Raw genomic sequence first — 15,952 nt, 5'->3', positions numbered from 1 at the left:
TTGTGTTTAGTTTGAACTTCTTCATTTGTTTGTTTTAATGCCAAAGGAAGACCTCTTTTTATGATTTTAAAGCTGTTCTGCTGCTGAACCTTTAAACTTGCTCTGACTTTTACTTTGCTTTGATTCTCTTTTCAGCATTTAAACTGTTTATGCTTTAGCATGCTGTATTTGCAGGTTTTATTATGATAGTGATGCAGCCAGAGAGCTTTGGAAATTGGGTGATACAGAAACCTGGTAAATAAATATACTTATTTGCACCATCAAGATTAAGCAGTTGCTATCTTGAATTTCTATCCTGCAGTAGCCCATCTTACTTGAGCAAAGTATTTCAGGATGTTCTTTTCCATTAGTGTGTAACATCATAGATTAAACACTAGGGAAATTCTCCCTGCTGCTATTCTTGTAGCAACTTTTCAGCATGCAAAGGTCTTGTGACTTTGCAAAAGGGTGCTGACCCAGTCTTGAAGCTATCAGAGATTCAGCTGATGCGGATGCCTGCAGAGCCTTCTTGATTGTGGCACCCAGATTGTGGAAATCACATTTGGAAGTCTAGTTGCTGCCACTCGTGGTAACTTTTTGACCCCTGTTAAAGGTGTTTCTGCTTCACTGAGCTTTAGGATGGCATAAAGTTTGTGCCCGCGATAGCATTACGTTTTTGTTACCTCTGCTCCTAGCCCTTCTGTTTATTTCACTTCCAATTTGTTTTATCATTTTGACAGCTAGTGAATAACTAATGATTAGACTCTCCCTTCCCATCGTTAATTACTGTATATAGCACTTATTTAGAAAGCACAGGGCCTGGCTTTGCATGTAACCATCCTCAAAGTGGCGAACAACACCAAAATTAAGGTCTAGTTTAAAATATGGAGAAGACTTGCTGAAGTCTTCTGCATACTTTCCGTGGGTAGGAAAGCAAGCACCATCATCCACTCGTCCAAATAAACAGGTGTGCCTGAAAGAGGCTTGCCGTTAAAGCAAAGCTCAGTAGACATTTGCAGCTATCAGGGAGAAACGCCTTTTGTGTTTGTCGCCATTTTCTATGAGAAGGTTATCTGTGCTTGTTGTTAAAGATGGAGGAACTCACGGCTGAGTAGCTTTGCCAGCCTCTGAGCATGGGAGCTAGAGAATCCAGCATGTGCTTTCCTGTAGGCATCATTCTTGCCTTCTGGTCTTTCTTCTCTCTCTCTTTGAAGGTCCACCTACAGCCTGGGCCAGGGCCTCTGGCTTCCTGTAAGCAAGAGCTTTGTGGTTCCACCAGTGGAGCTGTCCATCAACCCACTGGCCTCCTGCAAAACTGATGTCTTGGTGACGGAAGATCCAGCTGATATCAGGTAAGGAGGTACTTGCTGCACCCTGGAGGAGAAGCTGCAGTACTTTTGGGGGGTTATTGAACTGAGCAGGGGTCTCTCTACATGGATTGACCTGCCAGACCTTCACGTTGTTCTCTCAGTCAGCCTTGATATTGACACAGCTGCAGCTGCTCCTGTTCTGGGGAGGGAAGCATCTCGTTCTTCTTGTGCTGATTTCTGGGACTTCCATCAAGGGTGCGTGGAGACATACCTGGTTCTCTGAGTTGGAAGTGCCACTGAGGCCAATCCAAGTTGGCCCCTATCTGTGTTGTGTAGGGGGCTCACTGCTGCTCTGAGAAGGTGCAGTATAGGGATGTTTGTGTGTGTGTGTGTGTGTGTGAAGCCGGTGTCATGTAATGGGGAGAGAGTTGGACTGTGAACCCAAGAGGTTCACATTCTAGTCCCCACTTGGTCATGAAGCTCCTGGGTGACTTTCAGCTCATCACAGGGGCTCAGTCTAACCTTCCTTACAGGGCTGTAGTTGTGAGGATAAAATGGAGCACCCATTCACCTTGGATTCCTCACAAGAATTAAAAAGGTGGGATATACATGCACAATAACAGCAATGGCCTGAAGAGTCAACCATACTATGCAAATGCAGCTTCTCCTGAAAATAGGAAGTATGTGCTTCCCCTAAATTTATATATGCAGGTATTACCTATTGATTTATTAGATTTATATTCTGCTTCCCCCCCATGAACTCAAAGTGGTTTCTATAATTCTCATGTTCCTGCTCTCAGTCTTATCCCTGAAACAACAACCTATGCTCTTAACCACTACCTCCCTCCCTCCCTCCCTCCCTCCCTCTGTGTGTGTGTGTGTGTGTGTGTGTGTGTGTGTGTGTTGTGTATGCCACTCATGCATACCCAGTTTACATAAATTTGCAGTCCCCAATAGCAATTTGCCTGGAATTTAAAGGTTTGCTATCCACCCTTGCAACATGTTTGATTTTTTAAAAAAATCGGTTTATTTCCAAAATCCTCCATAAAACCAAATTTCAGCAAAAAACTGCAGGGAATAACAAGAGTAGAACTACAAAGAGTGGAACTACAGAGCTGTATGCAGGAAAAAGGGGGGAAACAAAACCAAATCACAAAAACATATAGCCACACAATGGCCGGAGATTCGTCGAACGGGTCCTGGAAGGATTACTCATAAAATTATTCCATGCTCACACATATGCGCACAAATATTCAAAATTGCTGATCCACATTCCTAATAGGAAGGTTGACCAAATGTAGAAATGAGTGTCAAGACGAAGGTGTCGTTGGTAGCATATTCTCCCAATGGGCAAATGTTGTGCATTCCCCAGCACCTGGATTCAGTTGTTCAGTTGTTGCGTCGTCCTGCAAAACCAGTCAGTATCCATTCCAGAGAAGGCTATCCAATGGCTTTCTGCAAGGGGACCATCAGTGTTTGCCCCTTCCTCACTGCCAAACAATTTGGGTGTGGGGGTGGCTAACCAGGTGTCCTGCCTCTCAGGGCAACTTGTGTTGCATCCAAAAGAAGCTGGCACGGGAATGAAAGGCATCGTTTGAAGTGTATGATTGTTTCTTGCTTGCTGCAGCCCACCTGGCTAAGCTGGGATTGTCTGGCCGACCGCTTGCATTTAGCAGTGGTGAGAAATACTTCACAACGCATCAAGAGATGCTGAGATGACGTTTCCTTCCTGTGCAGAAAGTGTCCATACCAGGAAATGTGAAGTCTCTGTGCTCTCTCGGGGAAGCATCACAATCAAGGGGACTGTGAGTTTAATATCCTAAACCCATGAGCACGGAACCTGCCCCCGCCCCTGTGACATACCGCGGACACTAAATTATTCAAAATTTAATAAACGTGGTGATGAATATTTGATGTTGAATTATGGATGTCTCCACAAATGAGCTGGAAACCAAAGCACAATCCATTACATCTGCATTAGAGTGCAAGATCTCTTCCCACAGTGTTGACCTGTTGAATCAGAGTCTGCGGCACATGACAGGTGGAATTGGTACAACCTTCAATGCTGCCTTCATACTGTAGTGTGGAGAGATGATCTTTCCAGCCACAGCTTCATGACTGCATTTAAGCCGCTGTGGAAATTCTGTACCAGATCTTGGTATTTTCCTCATCTAACAGGAAACAGGCAATGGGCAACGGGCTTCCTTTCCCCTTCTTCCTGCTCAACCTTTCTTCATCACATTCCTTACACTAGAAACATAGAAACAGAGCAAGTCAGAAGGGGTCTCCTGGGCCATCTAGTCTGACCCTTGGCTCCAGGCAGCTCTGCTCACAACATGCCCACCATGTGCACGTCCAGCCTGTCCTTGAACACCCGCACCAATGGGACCTCAACGACCTCTCATGGAAGCCCATTCCACACCCTCGGGGTCCCGACTGTCAGGAAGTGCTTCCTGGCATCCAAATTGAACCTTGGTTCCCTGAGCTTTGCTCCGTTGGAGCGCGTCCTGCCTTTCTCTGCAGGGGAGAACAGATCTCTACCCATCTCCGTGTGACATACCTGCATATCACCAACACTAATGGTGCTTGATGTTAGAGCATTTGAACCCTGGGCCTCAGCTGAAAAAGGGCTCCCAGAATGACTTAGAAAGGTCAGGAATGGCACTATCCCTATTCAGAAGGGTTATACTCTAAATGATATGGTACAAGAGGAGAAGGCATTGGAATGGAGAAGGAAAAACACAACCTCAGGCAATCATGAATTCATTTAAAGCTTTTATAAACCGTTCAATTAGCAACAGCTCTTGGAATGGTGCACAGGAATTAAAACAGTCTAAAAGCAAACTAAAGCAAATATACATAGATTATCAATACAGTCATAATCTTCACTGAGGCATGCAACAATGACAATAATACATAATGCAAATATAAAACCAATCACAGGATGCCAGTGACCATATCAATAAAATCAATATGAAATCCAATAACATTCACAATTAAAATGCCAGGAAGTTCTGGCATTAGTTCTTAACTATTCCTTGTTTGAACAAGGGCTGTGGAAACTTGAAAATTATTGTCTGTGGCTTACAAGGGAAGGTAAAACTGCTTGGAAATGCTTAGCTTTATTTTCTTTTTCCCTTTTAAATACTAAGACTAAAAATTCACAAACAATGCCAATCAATGATACATTGCTGTAAAGTATAAAGTCATTACATACAAAGATAAATTATAAGTAATACATAAAATCAATCAATAAATAAAAGTAAGAAAAATGACGCTGCATTCAGATATTATGATGGGGGCAAAAACATCCACTTTGAAATAAAGATTACAAAATATTAAGGGTGGCAAAGGAATAACATTTAAAGACTGAAATGTTGAGGGTAGCAAAAGGTAAAGTACTTTTTGAAAAGTAGAATACAAATGGTGGTAAAAGATAAAGGATTAAAAAAAAAAACAGTACAGGTGTCCAGTGGTGTTCAAAGATAGACTGGACGTGCACATGGTGGGCATGTCGTGAGCGGAGCCAGCTGGTGCCGGAGGTCAGACTAGATGGCCCGGGAAGCCCCTTCTGACTCGCTCTGTTTCTGTGTTTCTATGGTAAAGCTTCAGAAAATTGTGAGACAGATGTTATTATTTTCTTTCCTCATCACCTTCCTTGTGATATTTGAATGTGGGGCCATCTGAAGAAATTAATTGGCAGTAGGCTCAAAGCGGACAAAAGACAGGCTCTCACGCAGTGGAAGAAGCATTTATGGAATTCAGAGCCGCAGTAAACGCTTCTGGAGCCGGACACATTCACAGAGGAGGAGAGGGGAGAGGGCAGCGGGGGCTAGTGGGTTTCCACATGTAGCGAAGGCACGCTCATTGAGAGCCGTGGCTGGGGAACCGTGAGATTCAACCGTTCCCGTCGTCTCCTGCCCAGAGGCATCTGCTTAGCCCCCGTGGGCCCTGGAGGGCTGGACTGGGCCAGTCCTGGGCCTGCTAGTACATCCTTTCCTTTAAATCCAGCGTGAGCATTAAACCTCAGATTTGCATCACGCCGCGTTATTTTCCGGACTTGTTTATCCCTTCGCCGGGTTGAACGGTCCCTTCTGCCTTGCCGTGGCATGTCGCGTTCGCAGTCGGGCTGTCGGGGCATCCGTGTTTGTGCCTCTCCCGTGCAGCAGCAGCTTTTTACACTGATGTTTTTTTGGCCAAGCCGTGAGCATCTGCTCGCTGTATTCCTCCAGGCCTCCTATTAGCCTGGCACCTTTGCTTGGGGGTCACTCGTCTCTAAGAGTTTAATGGAGGAAAATTGCCAGGCGCCTGCTCTGCACGAGGCCTTAAGAAGTTCATTTTAGCTCCCGGGGTTAATGTCTTAGCACAGCATAATGAAGATGTCTTGAGGACAGTATAAATGCAGGGTAGGAGCAACTTTCAGTAGCACTTCAGCCAAGGATTCTGGCTTCTAGCACTGGAGGCTTTTGTGGACTAATTATTCCCTGTGTCTGATGGGTTGTGGGTTTCTTTGGATTGTCAGAAGAGGACTGGTTAATTATAATTCATTTGCAGAGATACAAATAATTTGAAGCAAGAGAGGCAAAGGGCAGTGGAGCAGAGGTGGTGGAGCTTGGGGCCTAGAGGAGAGGAGGTAGTTCCCCTGGGAAGTGATGCAAAAGGCCTTTTGTTTTTTCTTCAGTTGTTGGTTTTTAGAGGAGTGTCTTTCAGTCCCAGCCTCATCAGATACAGGGGGAAGGAATTTACAGGCTGGATGATCATGATCATGGAGAAGAAAGCCCAAGGGAAGCCAAATGCTGGTAAAACCTCGGAGTCCATGCCGATATTGACAGCAAGGAAGGGTGTGCGGAGGGTTGGAGACAAGCTATGCAGGTTGGAGGATGTGTGACTTCAGAACACCAACCCTGCCAAAGCAAATGTTTAAAAATCAGGAAGTTTACCGGGAAATACATTTATTTAAAGAATTTTAACTCGGTCTCATCTTAAGTGGTGTGCAAGCTCTTTGCCTCTTTGACATGTGGAAAAAAGCAGCAGCAGCAGCTTTGGAACAAATTGATGTACAAAATCTCTTGAGACTCTGTCCAGGCAACAAAGACCAGCTGACCTACCAGCCAGCGTGGCAGTGTGCCTGATCAAGGCACTTGTTCTCCATTTAAGTCTCCTTCAGCAACCCCTTGCCCAGGTCTTTTCGAAATCCGCACACCTGGTCTCCATGTCTAGGTGGCACTAGATCAATAGCAGCGACTCGCGAAAGAGGAAGGGCCTCATTCCCTGTTGCCGGAACGAAGAAGGGGAGAAACAGATGTTCTCGCCGCTTCCAACCATCTTGCATTTTCTCACTTGTCAGTCGATTCTGGTTTGCTGTTCCCACTGCACTGGAAATTGCAAGCCACCTGCATGGTCCCCAGTTCCAAAGGGAAAGTTTATTATTCTTTAGCATCAGCAGAGATAAATCACATGAGCGGTGCCTCAGCTGTTGCAGTGACATGACTTATGATTCTATCGTTATGCAGAAACAATGTAAAGGCCCCACATTTTCCTCACATGCTTCTGAGGGGGCCCCCCGGGAGCATGAGGCGCTGCAGTGAAAGGATATGCTTTTCTCTCGAGCTCTCTATCAATTCATCTTAATTTTATTCTCGAGTGAACTTCCGCTGGTCTTTGGCAACCTAGAAAGGATAAAGATCCAACCCTCCCCTCTTATTGCCTTCTTTATAAAACCGTGGAAGATGTGAGCAGTGCTTAGGTGTGGTTCTCTTGAAAAATGGCCTACAGTTGGCTCTGTCGGTGCACATTGGAAAATCTGGATTAGGGGAGGGTGATTTAAGTGTCAACTTGGCCAGGGACATGCTGTGGATACCTGGAGATGAATCTGGGTCTTCCTGACTCGGTTTTCTATCCTTAAAGTGATAGACTTTGGCTCTGCCTCAGTATGCAAAAAAATCAGGCACAGTCCTGGCCTGACCCCCTCCCTCTTTACTCCTGGTTATCCAGCTCAACCCAATCCTTAAGTGCTGTTTTATTGACATTTAGCAGATCACGAAGCAGCACGAACCCTGAGTAGCCTTCTCTGAAGGAGAAGCTTCTGCCCCTGTCAAGAGCTGAATCCAAAGTAGAAACTGCCCCTCTGTCATTTAGTGAATATTCTCCTCCCCAGAATCAGGAAAATCTATCGGAGCCTAGTCTAATGAGTGAGCAATTGGCCCTCTCTCTAGAAACACTTTGCACGTGTTGCTTTTCAAGCAAGTGTGCATTATTTTCCTCCCCCCATGAGGCCCTTTGTGACTGAAGCCGCAGCACACACTTCAGATGCAGAAGGCCTCAGGTTCAGGCCCGAGCGTCTTCTGCCCAAAGGGTCAGCGATCAGCTGAGAGCCCAGAAAGCAGCTGTCCATCAAAAACAGGCAGGATAACAGCAGTGGTTCAAACAAGAACGAATTAGCATGGTGCACCCTGACCAAGAAGGACCCACTGAAAACGACCCCAAGGAAGTGAGGAAGGAAACAGCCCAGAATCGGATTCCTGGGTGCTGTGCTTTCGAAAAGATGTGAGCCAGGGTTTTGCAACCATTTCAGTTGCTCACCAAAGGCCTGGAAGAACGAGGCACCCAGGACGCCACAGAGGCCTCCTTCTGTCCAGTCATGCAGGCGCAGCGCATGTGGGGAAGCCACCAGTGCGTTCCCTGCATGCGGGACGCTGTAGAAACGACGGTGCGCCTGATTCCAGGAGTGCTCCCAGAGTATCTTCAGGTTGGGGGGCATTCCGCACGTGCACCTGCTGGGAAGAGGAGGGCCCTGCACAAACTCTTCTCTTCCTTTGCATTTTGCAGCAGCCGTGGCCGTGGCGACGGCGGCCGCCACCAAGAGAAAATGGTTTTGCTCCGAGCGAGTCCTTTATCAGGCCCTTTAATCAATGGTAGCATTGAACCGTGCAGGGGGCCCTTCATCGTCTATCGCTCTGTCAATAATCGCATCTACTGCCACCGGTAAAAGCGTCTGTGCGCCCCTGACAGCGGGCGTGGGTGATGAACGGCGGGCTCAGCGTGATGGAGCAAATTGATCGTTGCCCTTGCTGTCATAAGCAGAGATAAATGCCCCAGGCCGGGGAAATGCGGGTTTCTTGGCCTTTGAAGCGAGCCATCGAGATCAGCTCTGGCCTGAGGTGCCAGACCGGGGAAGGCCTTCCGGGCAACCCTGGGAATGTGCCGGCTCGTGCGCGGTGCGGCTCGTGCATCGCACGCGGCTGCTGTGGGTACAGATCGCTTGCTCGCCGCCCTTGCTGCGCTTGGCATGGTGTGCGGTGGTGGCGTGGCAGCAGGACGTGTCCCTGCACCCCAGACCAGTCTCCCTGCTTGTGCGCAGAGCAAGGCACACGCGCGTCACAAAGGGCAGCCCACTGGGTCCTCCCCTCGACATGCTGGTGTTTTGTGTCCAGGGCCATTTGCTCCCCAAAGCAGTCCAAACCTGGAGGGGTGGGGAGAAGGTTGGGAGGCGTGTGTCCCTTGGCCTGGCTCCATCGCACTGAAATGAGGAACCTCAGAACGGAGCAAGACTGGAATCGCACCCCCTGGACTGGCAGGACTGCAGGGGTAGAACAGACCAGTCAGCCTTGATTGTTTCCATGGGGCTGCCAAGGGCGAGGAGTCCTTAATACGCTTCTTGTAAGGGTGTCGGTACAGTGGAGGTAACGAAACCAAGAGCATGGGGCACAGGCACTCCAGAGATGTTACCAAGGGCCTTGCTCGGGCACTGGGGCGAGCTGAAGGCCAAGGGAGTGGTGCAAAGGTGCAGAGCCTGAAAGAGCAGATATTCGTACACCCAAATCTGCCCGTGGGTTGTAGCTTAGGACTCTTCCTGCTGAAAACTGAGTCTTAAGAGCCACATTTCAACCTGGCGTGCACAAAGGCCGGAGAAGCACCAAATGAGCAATGGTCAGGAGAAAGGATGGAGCCATATGAAAGGGTCATAGCTCCTTTGGATTGCTGTAGGGTCAAATTTGCAGGCACTGGGGCTGCACTCTTAAGGTTTACCCAAGAAGAGAACTCTCTCGCGAGCTTTCTCAATGAAGAGCAGCCTCTTTCCGCTGGCACTGGCTGGGTCGCCAAATGCTTTTACTTATAGGGTGGTGGATGGTGCCACCAGAGATTTCTTGGCTGGCAGTCACTGGCTTAAGATAAGAGGATGGAGAAAATAACAAATGCCGTGTGCATACAGTAAGAACAGATAATGCTGTGCGAGTAATCAGGAACACCACGAGCCCCTCCTGGCACTTCCAGAGCATGGAAGTCAGCTTGAGACGAGCTCTCCCTGCTCCACTGTCTCTGTGTCCACAGACCTCCTCTCTCAGGCCTCACAGTCCTCATCCTGAGTTGGTGCCGCCCTGGCCCCGGCGAGCATGCCAAGAATAACCGCCTCTTTCATTCCCAACACTACCTCTGGTTTCCAGCCGACATCCACATCAGTCATGTGGCTGCAAGATACCTTGTAAAGCAAGGTTCACTGTAGCCCTTACTAATTTATGGAGTAGGTGCTCTGGAGCTGTTCATACATAAAGTTTCCCTGCAGAAGTGATCAGTCGTACTTCCTCCTCGCTGATTATGCCGAATGCTGACAAGCTCCTTTACAAACCTGAGAAAATAAAGAAACGGGAGGGCTTAGAGACACGCAAGCTGTGCAATTCTTCTGCAGCTAACCTGGCAATTTGGCTGCAATTGCAAGTTTTCGGTTTTCCCAGCTGAAGCTCTCCTGCTCACCTTCCAGCAGGAGCTTCTATCCCTAAACCCTGCCAGCTACAATATTTAAACTACTTCTGCACAGGTACAGGCCAGGAGTATTTAGCATGCTTTTTAATGAACACACCCAGTTACAAGCATTGCACAATACACATTTTATAGAAGGAAGTGTGTAAATAAAATGTGAATATATATTTATATATATTTACAAATCAATTCTGCCATTGATTTGTCAGTGTGTTATGCCAGCCTGCAGTTAGAGAATATGCCCACCAAACAAACAAAGCTGTGATGAATCTCAGAGGAGAAAGAAAGGGGATCATGTCCCATAATCGTGTGATGAGCATTTCAAAGTATTCTCAGCATTCCCCATTCTTCTTCAAACTTATTTTTCTTTGCTTTCCTCAGTCTGTATGCAATGATATTTTGCTCATGTTTGCTAAAGACTGCAGTTTCACAGACCAAGCTCTTCATGAATTCCTTTAAACACACACACACACCCCTCCATACGACAGAATACCAGCCCTGGATCCATTTCAATCTGATCATAACCCCTCTCTGTGTTATCCCACTTTAATAGAAAGTTGCCCAAATATGGCACATTAATATGAAAAAAGGATGTTAGGAACTGTTTAATAGAGGCTTTAATAAATGGCCGAGCAATTCTTGACCCGCTGGACTGTGTAATTGTTCCTTTTAAGCCGCTGTGTCCTCCATCTTTATATATTATGCATGCATCTTTGGTTGGAGTTGGCTAGTTAGACAGGGCGGCATCTTGGCAAAGTTTCCAGATCTGAGCAGGGACGTCTCTGTGTTGCCAGTGCATTCTAATCTGCTGTTGGTCCTATAGAGAACCAGGATGGTGTTGTGCTTAGGGTCCATGAGCAGAGAGAACTGGCTGCAAATCTTGACAGCCATGGGATCCCAGCTCCAGACATAGAAACGTGTTCTGAGGTTAAAGCTACAACTCGAAGCAGGAAGCATCTTCCCTGGAGCGGTTCCTTCTGGGCTGGCTGAAGCTCCAAAGTGGTAACCTCCAGGACAAGACTGGGGAATGTTCTGGTAGACGGTTGAGGCTTCACCAGGACCTGAGGGTGCCTCAGTTCTTCCCCTCTTAAGCAGGGGCAATAGACATAGAAGGTTGAAATTGACCATCAGTGTCTTTGGCATGGAAGAAGCTCACCTTCCCTTGCCTGCATGTTCCTCAGAAATCCCCTCAGTTCAGAGGGATCCAGGGCAGCTTCCTTGAAGGTGTAACGCTAATGCACAAGCAAACCTGCTAGTATTTTCTTTTTAAAGACGTTCCCCCAAAACACTCCTTGCAAAGCAAAATAGGGCCAACATTCTTTCAGGCACGGAAATCAGTGAAAGGGGCTGTTGGTGGTCCATAGGTACCCCTGGAATGGAGGAAAGTGATGGCTTTAGGTGAGGTGTGAAGACCACTGTTTTGCACAAATGACCGATTCTGGTGTTCTTGGTGGCATCTCACAGGGTTTCTAGGAAGAGCAGGTTGAATCTTGTTTGGTATCTGGACCTCCATGGAGGAATGGTGGGAAATATATGCATTAGAAGAGGGACTAAAGCCATTTAGCTTGTCTTATGTCTCCATGCTATGCTGGCAAGTTCTCTTTCTCCTCTGGGAAATGGGACACATTTGGGCAGCTAACCCTACGCCTCGCTGGCCAACTTAAAATCAACCACGTGTTGTTTGCGTCTTTTGTGTAGTGGTTGTGCAAATAGATCTTAAGGCTGAGCACTTTTATGCTCGCAAGTCGTGCATCGCAATTGACTTTGTCTCATAGAATTCCTTGCTTGCGTGTTTAGCAGTTCACATTTGGATTTAAAAGATCTCAACTAAGGTGCAGGCATGAATTTACAAACACGAAGTCTCGAACACCCTGAATTGTGATGCATAATTTGCGGAGCCCATTCTTAAGGAAATATTGCGCTCCTCTGCAATTTGTGCAGATAAAATCTCCAGGAATTAGCACTGCAGGAAGGGGGAATGTGGACAGCACTGGTGGGGGGTGGGGAGGGAGGTGCTTTGCTAGTGTACTTTGGGCCTCATCAGATAAGGCTTTGCGGAGATTTAGGGGAGGATGAAAAGATTTCCTGCTAAACATCTGTCTCATTCGCTACACAACAGGGCTATACAGGAGAGCTTTGCGTGAGCTCTAGATGTTCCCCTCCTCCTCCTCTTCACACTGGGGGAGAGTTGAGTCCAGCAACCTTATGCGACTTCGCTGCGCTGGCACACTTCGAATATCCATGCTCTGTCTCTTTCCCGGACTGAGCTTCCTATCCTGCACGGCCGACATCATGGGTTCTCTGTACCTTGTTCCCGTCAGCTCACCCGAGAAATTCCTGCTGGGACATTCACCCAGCCAAATATATCATCTAGGAAACACGGGCGCTCAACTTTCTACGTTGTTGAAGGTCATCAATGGAGGTTCTTCTACAAATTCCTCTCCCTAGGGAGGTTAAGGGGGAGGTGGCTAGGAGGAGGGCCTTTTCTGTACTGGCACCCCAACAATGGATCACTTTGTCATCAGGGATTCATTAGGTGCCTACTTGATTGAGTTTTAGGCACCTGACAAAAGCATTCCTTTCTCAATGCACCTATGACACTATCTAAACTATATCGACAGCACTGGCTTTAATTTTAATCTCCTTTATTAATTTTATTTATTTACATACTGTGTTTTATCCCATTTATGTATTATAATATTTAACTGTATTATTTTATTAATGTTATTATTGATGGGTCATTACCTTTTTCCCCTGCAGTGGAGGACAGGACACATCCCAGTGGAGCAAAGCTCAGGGAACCAAGATTCAGGACGGATGCCAGGAAGTACTTCCTGACCGTTAGGACCCCGAGGGTATGGGATGGGCTTCCATGGGAGGTGGTGGAAGCCCCATTAATGAGGGGGTTCAAGGATAGGCTGGACATGCACATGGTAGGCATGTCATGAGTGGAGCCGCCTGGAGCCAGGGGTCAGACTAGATGACCCATGAGACCCCTTCCGTCTCACTCCGTTTCTATGTTTGTATGATTCTATACTTTAATTGTAATGGCAACCCAGAGAGCACAATGCTAACAGGCAGCTTTAATACAAATTTAATAAATAAATAAGCAAGCAAGCAAGCAAGCAAGCAAGCTGGGAAGGTAAAGTGCTGCTCGCTTCAAATGAAGACCATTCATTCCTGCAAGGCCTCTTTGGCCACTTCAGTGATCTCCTTGGAACGATTCACTGTGAACACTCAGCCTAGAGTCGCATTGCTGATGTTCAAAAGCATCTCTTCTCGTTCTGGATGCCAGAAAGACCTGACCAGGCCAGCCCTTGGGTGTTTCTCCTTGTCTCTTGTCTGCCAGACACCCTCCCGCCAAAGAGAGCCAACTGCACATGGACCAAAGCCTTGGAAGATCCAGAAGTCCCAGCCCCCCGGGGCCTCGGTCCTCAGCAAGAAATCCATGTGCTGAAAGAGGGCTGTTCAACTCCCCATTTAAAGTCATGTCTGAGCTTTTTCCACGATCACAAGCAGACTGCCAGGTTCCAAATGCAGGCGGCCTTGAGATTCCTTTGGATGGTGCTGCACTGTTCAGGGCTTGGTGCTGAGCCAGAAGAGATAAATAGCGGGGTGAACGGATCAGTGGTCAGCATTTTTGCTCTCTGCCATTTCCTGCGGACAAGCAAAAGCTACCTGGCAGCAATGCCCTGAGAAGGCATCATTCATTTTGTTTTACCATGGAGCTACATTTAGCAAGGCTTCTGGTGGACATGGAGAGCAGTCGAATGCTGTGAGGAAATATAGAAACAGAGCGAGTCAGAAGGGGCCTCCCGGGCCATCTAGTCTGGCCTCCGGCACCAGCCGTCTCCGCTCACGACATGCCCACCGTGTGTACGTCCAGCCTATCCTTGAACACCCGCACCGATGGGGCCTCAACGACCTCTCGTGGAAAGGGGAGGGGAAGCTGGCTTTGCTAGAAGAGACCTTGAGGGACTGAACCAAACCTCCGGGTGGTTCACTTGCTACTACAAGCAGCACGGACGCACAGTTTGGGAACAACCGGAGCTTGCTCAAGGCTCAGCTGGGGCTGTACCCGAAAGTCTTATAGCACTGTGCTGACAAAGGGTTTAGGAATTAGCGATGGAGCAGATGCGGCATCCCGGGGTGGGTAATGATAGGGGAAGCCCAGTTTTGGAGAAAGTGCAGTCATCGGGAGAACGGATCAGAGGCTTATGTCGGGTTAAACCCGTCTCACTTCTGCCCTTTCCTTTTGGCAGGCGTACAACAAACGGATTTGAATCCCAGCAAACGGTCTATTAAAGCTCAGATTTGCCGACCTTGGGCCCTTTCTAATTACTTTAGGCTTCCCCTGATGGAGAGAGAAGGAGAAACTGTGCATGGATTAAGGGGGATGGTTCATGTCTGAGGGAATTAGGGGCAGTTCTAAGGAACGAATGACAGTGTTTTTTCTTTAGAATATCGATCCTTTTAGCACACAGTTTATAGAATTATGCGGCCCTCCTGGAACTTCAAGGACAGCCCCCTCCCTTTCTTCCAAGGAGGGAGAACTACAGTGCAGCCACTTTAATCTGTTTGCCAAGACACTGAACCTTGAACTTTTCTTGGTCTTTTCTTCTTTCTGGTTTGTTTAGCACAAAATATACTATAAATATAGAAAGCACCAAGGAAGTTTCTCCATCACTTTTTCTCTGAGCTATTGCCCAGAAGATTACAAAGAGAGGAGAGAGAAAGGGAGGAGTTATTTTTCTGTGCTGCCAACTTGCCTTTGACTTAGGATGACCCTTTGAGTAATGTTCTCCAAGCTGTCCTGTCTTGACAGCCCTGTTAGCTCTTGTAAATGCAAGCCTGGGGCTTTATTTATGGAACTGAACCATCTCATGGTTGGTCTTCTCTTCTTCTGCCTTTGACTTTCCCTGGCATGATTGCCTTTTCCAGTGAGTCTTTCCTTCTCAGGATGGACCCAAAATAAGTGTGTGTGTGTGTGTGTGTGTGTGTGTGTGTAAGAGACAGAGATGGCAATGTTTCCTTGGAGTCAGCTGCTTGTTCTTCAAGCAGAGCTGGCCCAAGATGCTTTGCTGCCTGAGGCAAAGAACACAACTGTGTCATGCCATGGGAGGCCGATGGGAACGGTGGTTGGACCTTTCTTTATAACACCTGCAACAAAATTGGTCCCTCTGCTTTTCCTGAGGGCAGCAGGCTGCTGAGGGGATGCAGGCAGGTGCTGTGGAAGGAGGAGGCCATGGACCCATCCCACCTGGGTGATCCTGTGGACAGCTGTTTAGCCACCCTGTGAAAAGAATCCTGGACCTGGCAGACCATTGGCCTGACCGCACGTGGCTTTCTCAAGTTCTTAGGAACAGCTCACAAGCAGAGCCCAAAGAAATCCCTGGAGCACTTTCTCGGAGCCCCCCTGCCTTGCCACAGCTCACACCCCTCCTGTTGCCCCTGTTCTCCTTTTATTCCCACAGAACACCTGCCCGATGCAGCTGCCGTTCACTCCTCCTTCAATATTCTCCTCTCAATGGAAGGAATATTGCAAGTGGAATAAATTAAGCAAAGCACACTTGCACAAATGCTGGTATTGGCAGTAATAATAATTATTAGCTCCGCAAAGTACCCACTCCCCGGCCCACGCTGCACTTTCTCCCAATTTCCCATTTGCTGTCTTAAGACCCTTGTACTTGAACAAATACAGCCAGTGTAATAAAACTCTGCTGGGGCAAAATGAGTGTGTCAACAAAGGGTCCCCCTTGCCACTGTTGGGAGCTGGAGAGAGCCACATCTGAGGATTGCCGTGCGTCCTGCACTGCGCGCCTTTGGCTCTGTGCTCAGAGGGGGTGATTGTTTCAGAAGGCTTCTGCCGGTGCATTAACCAAAGCACACTGTCGGGAGCCCACAGC

General features: G+C 47.7%; 1 protein-coding gene across 1 annotated transcript in view; it reads left to right on the top strand.

The window, feature by feature from the left end:
• ASTN2 (astrotactin 2) overlaps window positions 1–15,952 on the top strand; it is a 301,533-nt gene that overhangs the window by 95,220 nt on the left and 190,361 nt on the right. The window contains exon 8 of the mRNA XM_044439905.1: window positions 1,194–1,331. Coding sequence (XP_044295840.1) covers window positions 1,194–1,331 — 138 coding nt within the window. The remainder of the gene's footprint in view (window positions 1–1,193; window positions 1,332–15,952) is intronic.

The sequence above is a fragment of the Varanus komodoensis genome, unplaced genomic scaffold (assembly GCF_004798865.1).
Source record: "Varanus komodoensis strain SLA01 unplaced genomic scaffold, ASM479886v1 scaffold36, whole genome shotgun sequence".
In the NCBI taxonomy this organism is placed as follows: domain Eukaryota; kingdom Metazoa; phylum Chordata; class Lepidosauria; order Squamata; family Varanidae; genus Varanus; species Varanus komodoensis.
This window is presented reverse-complemented; position numbering and strand designations above follow the sequence as displayed.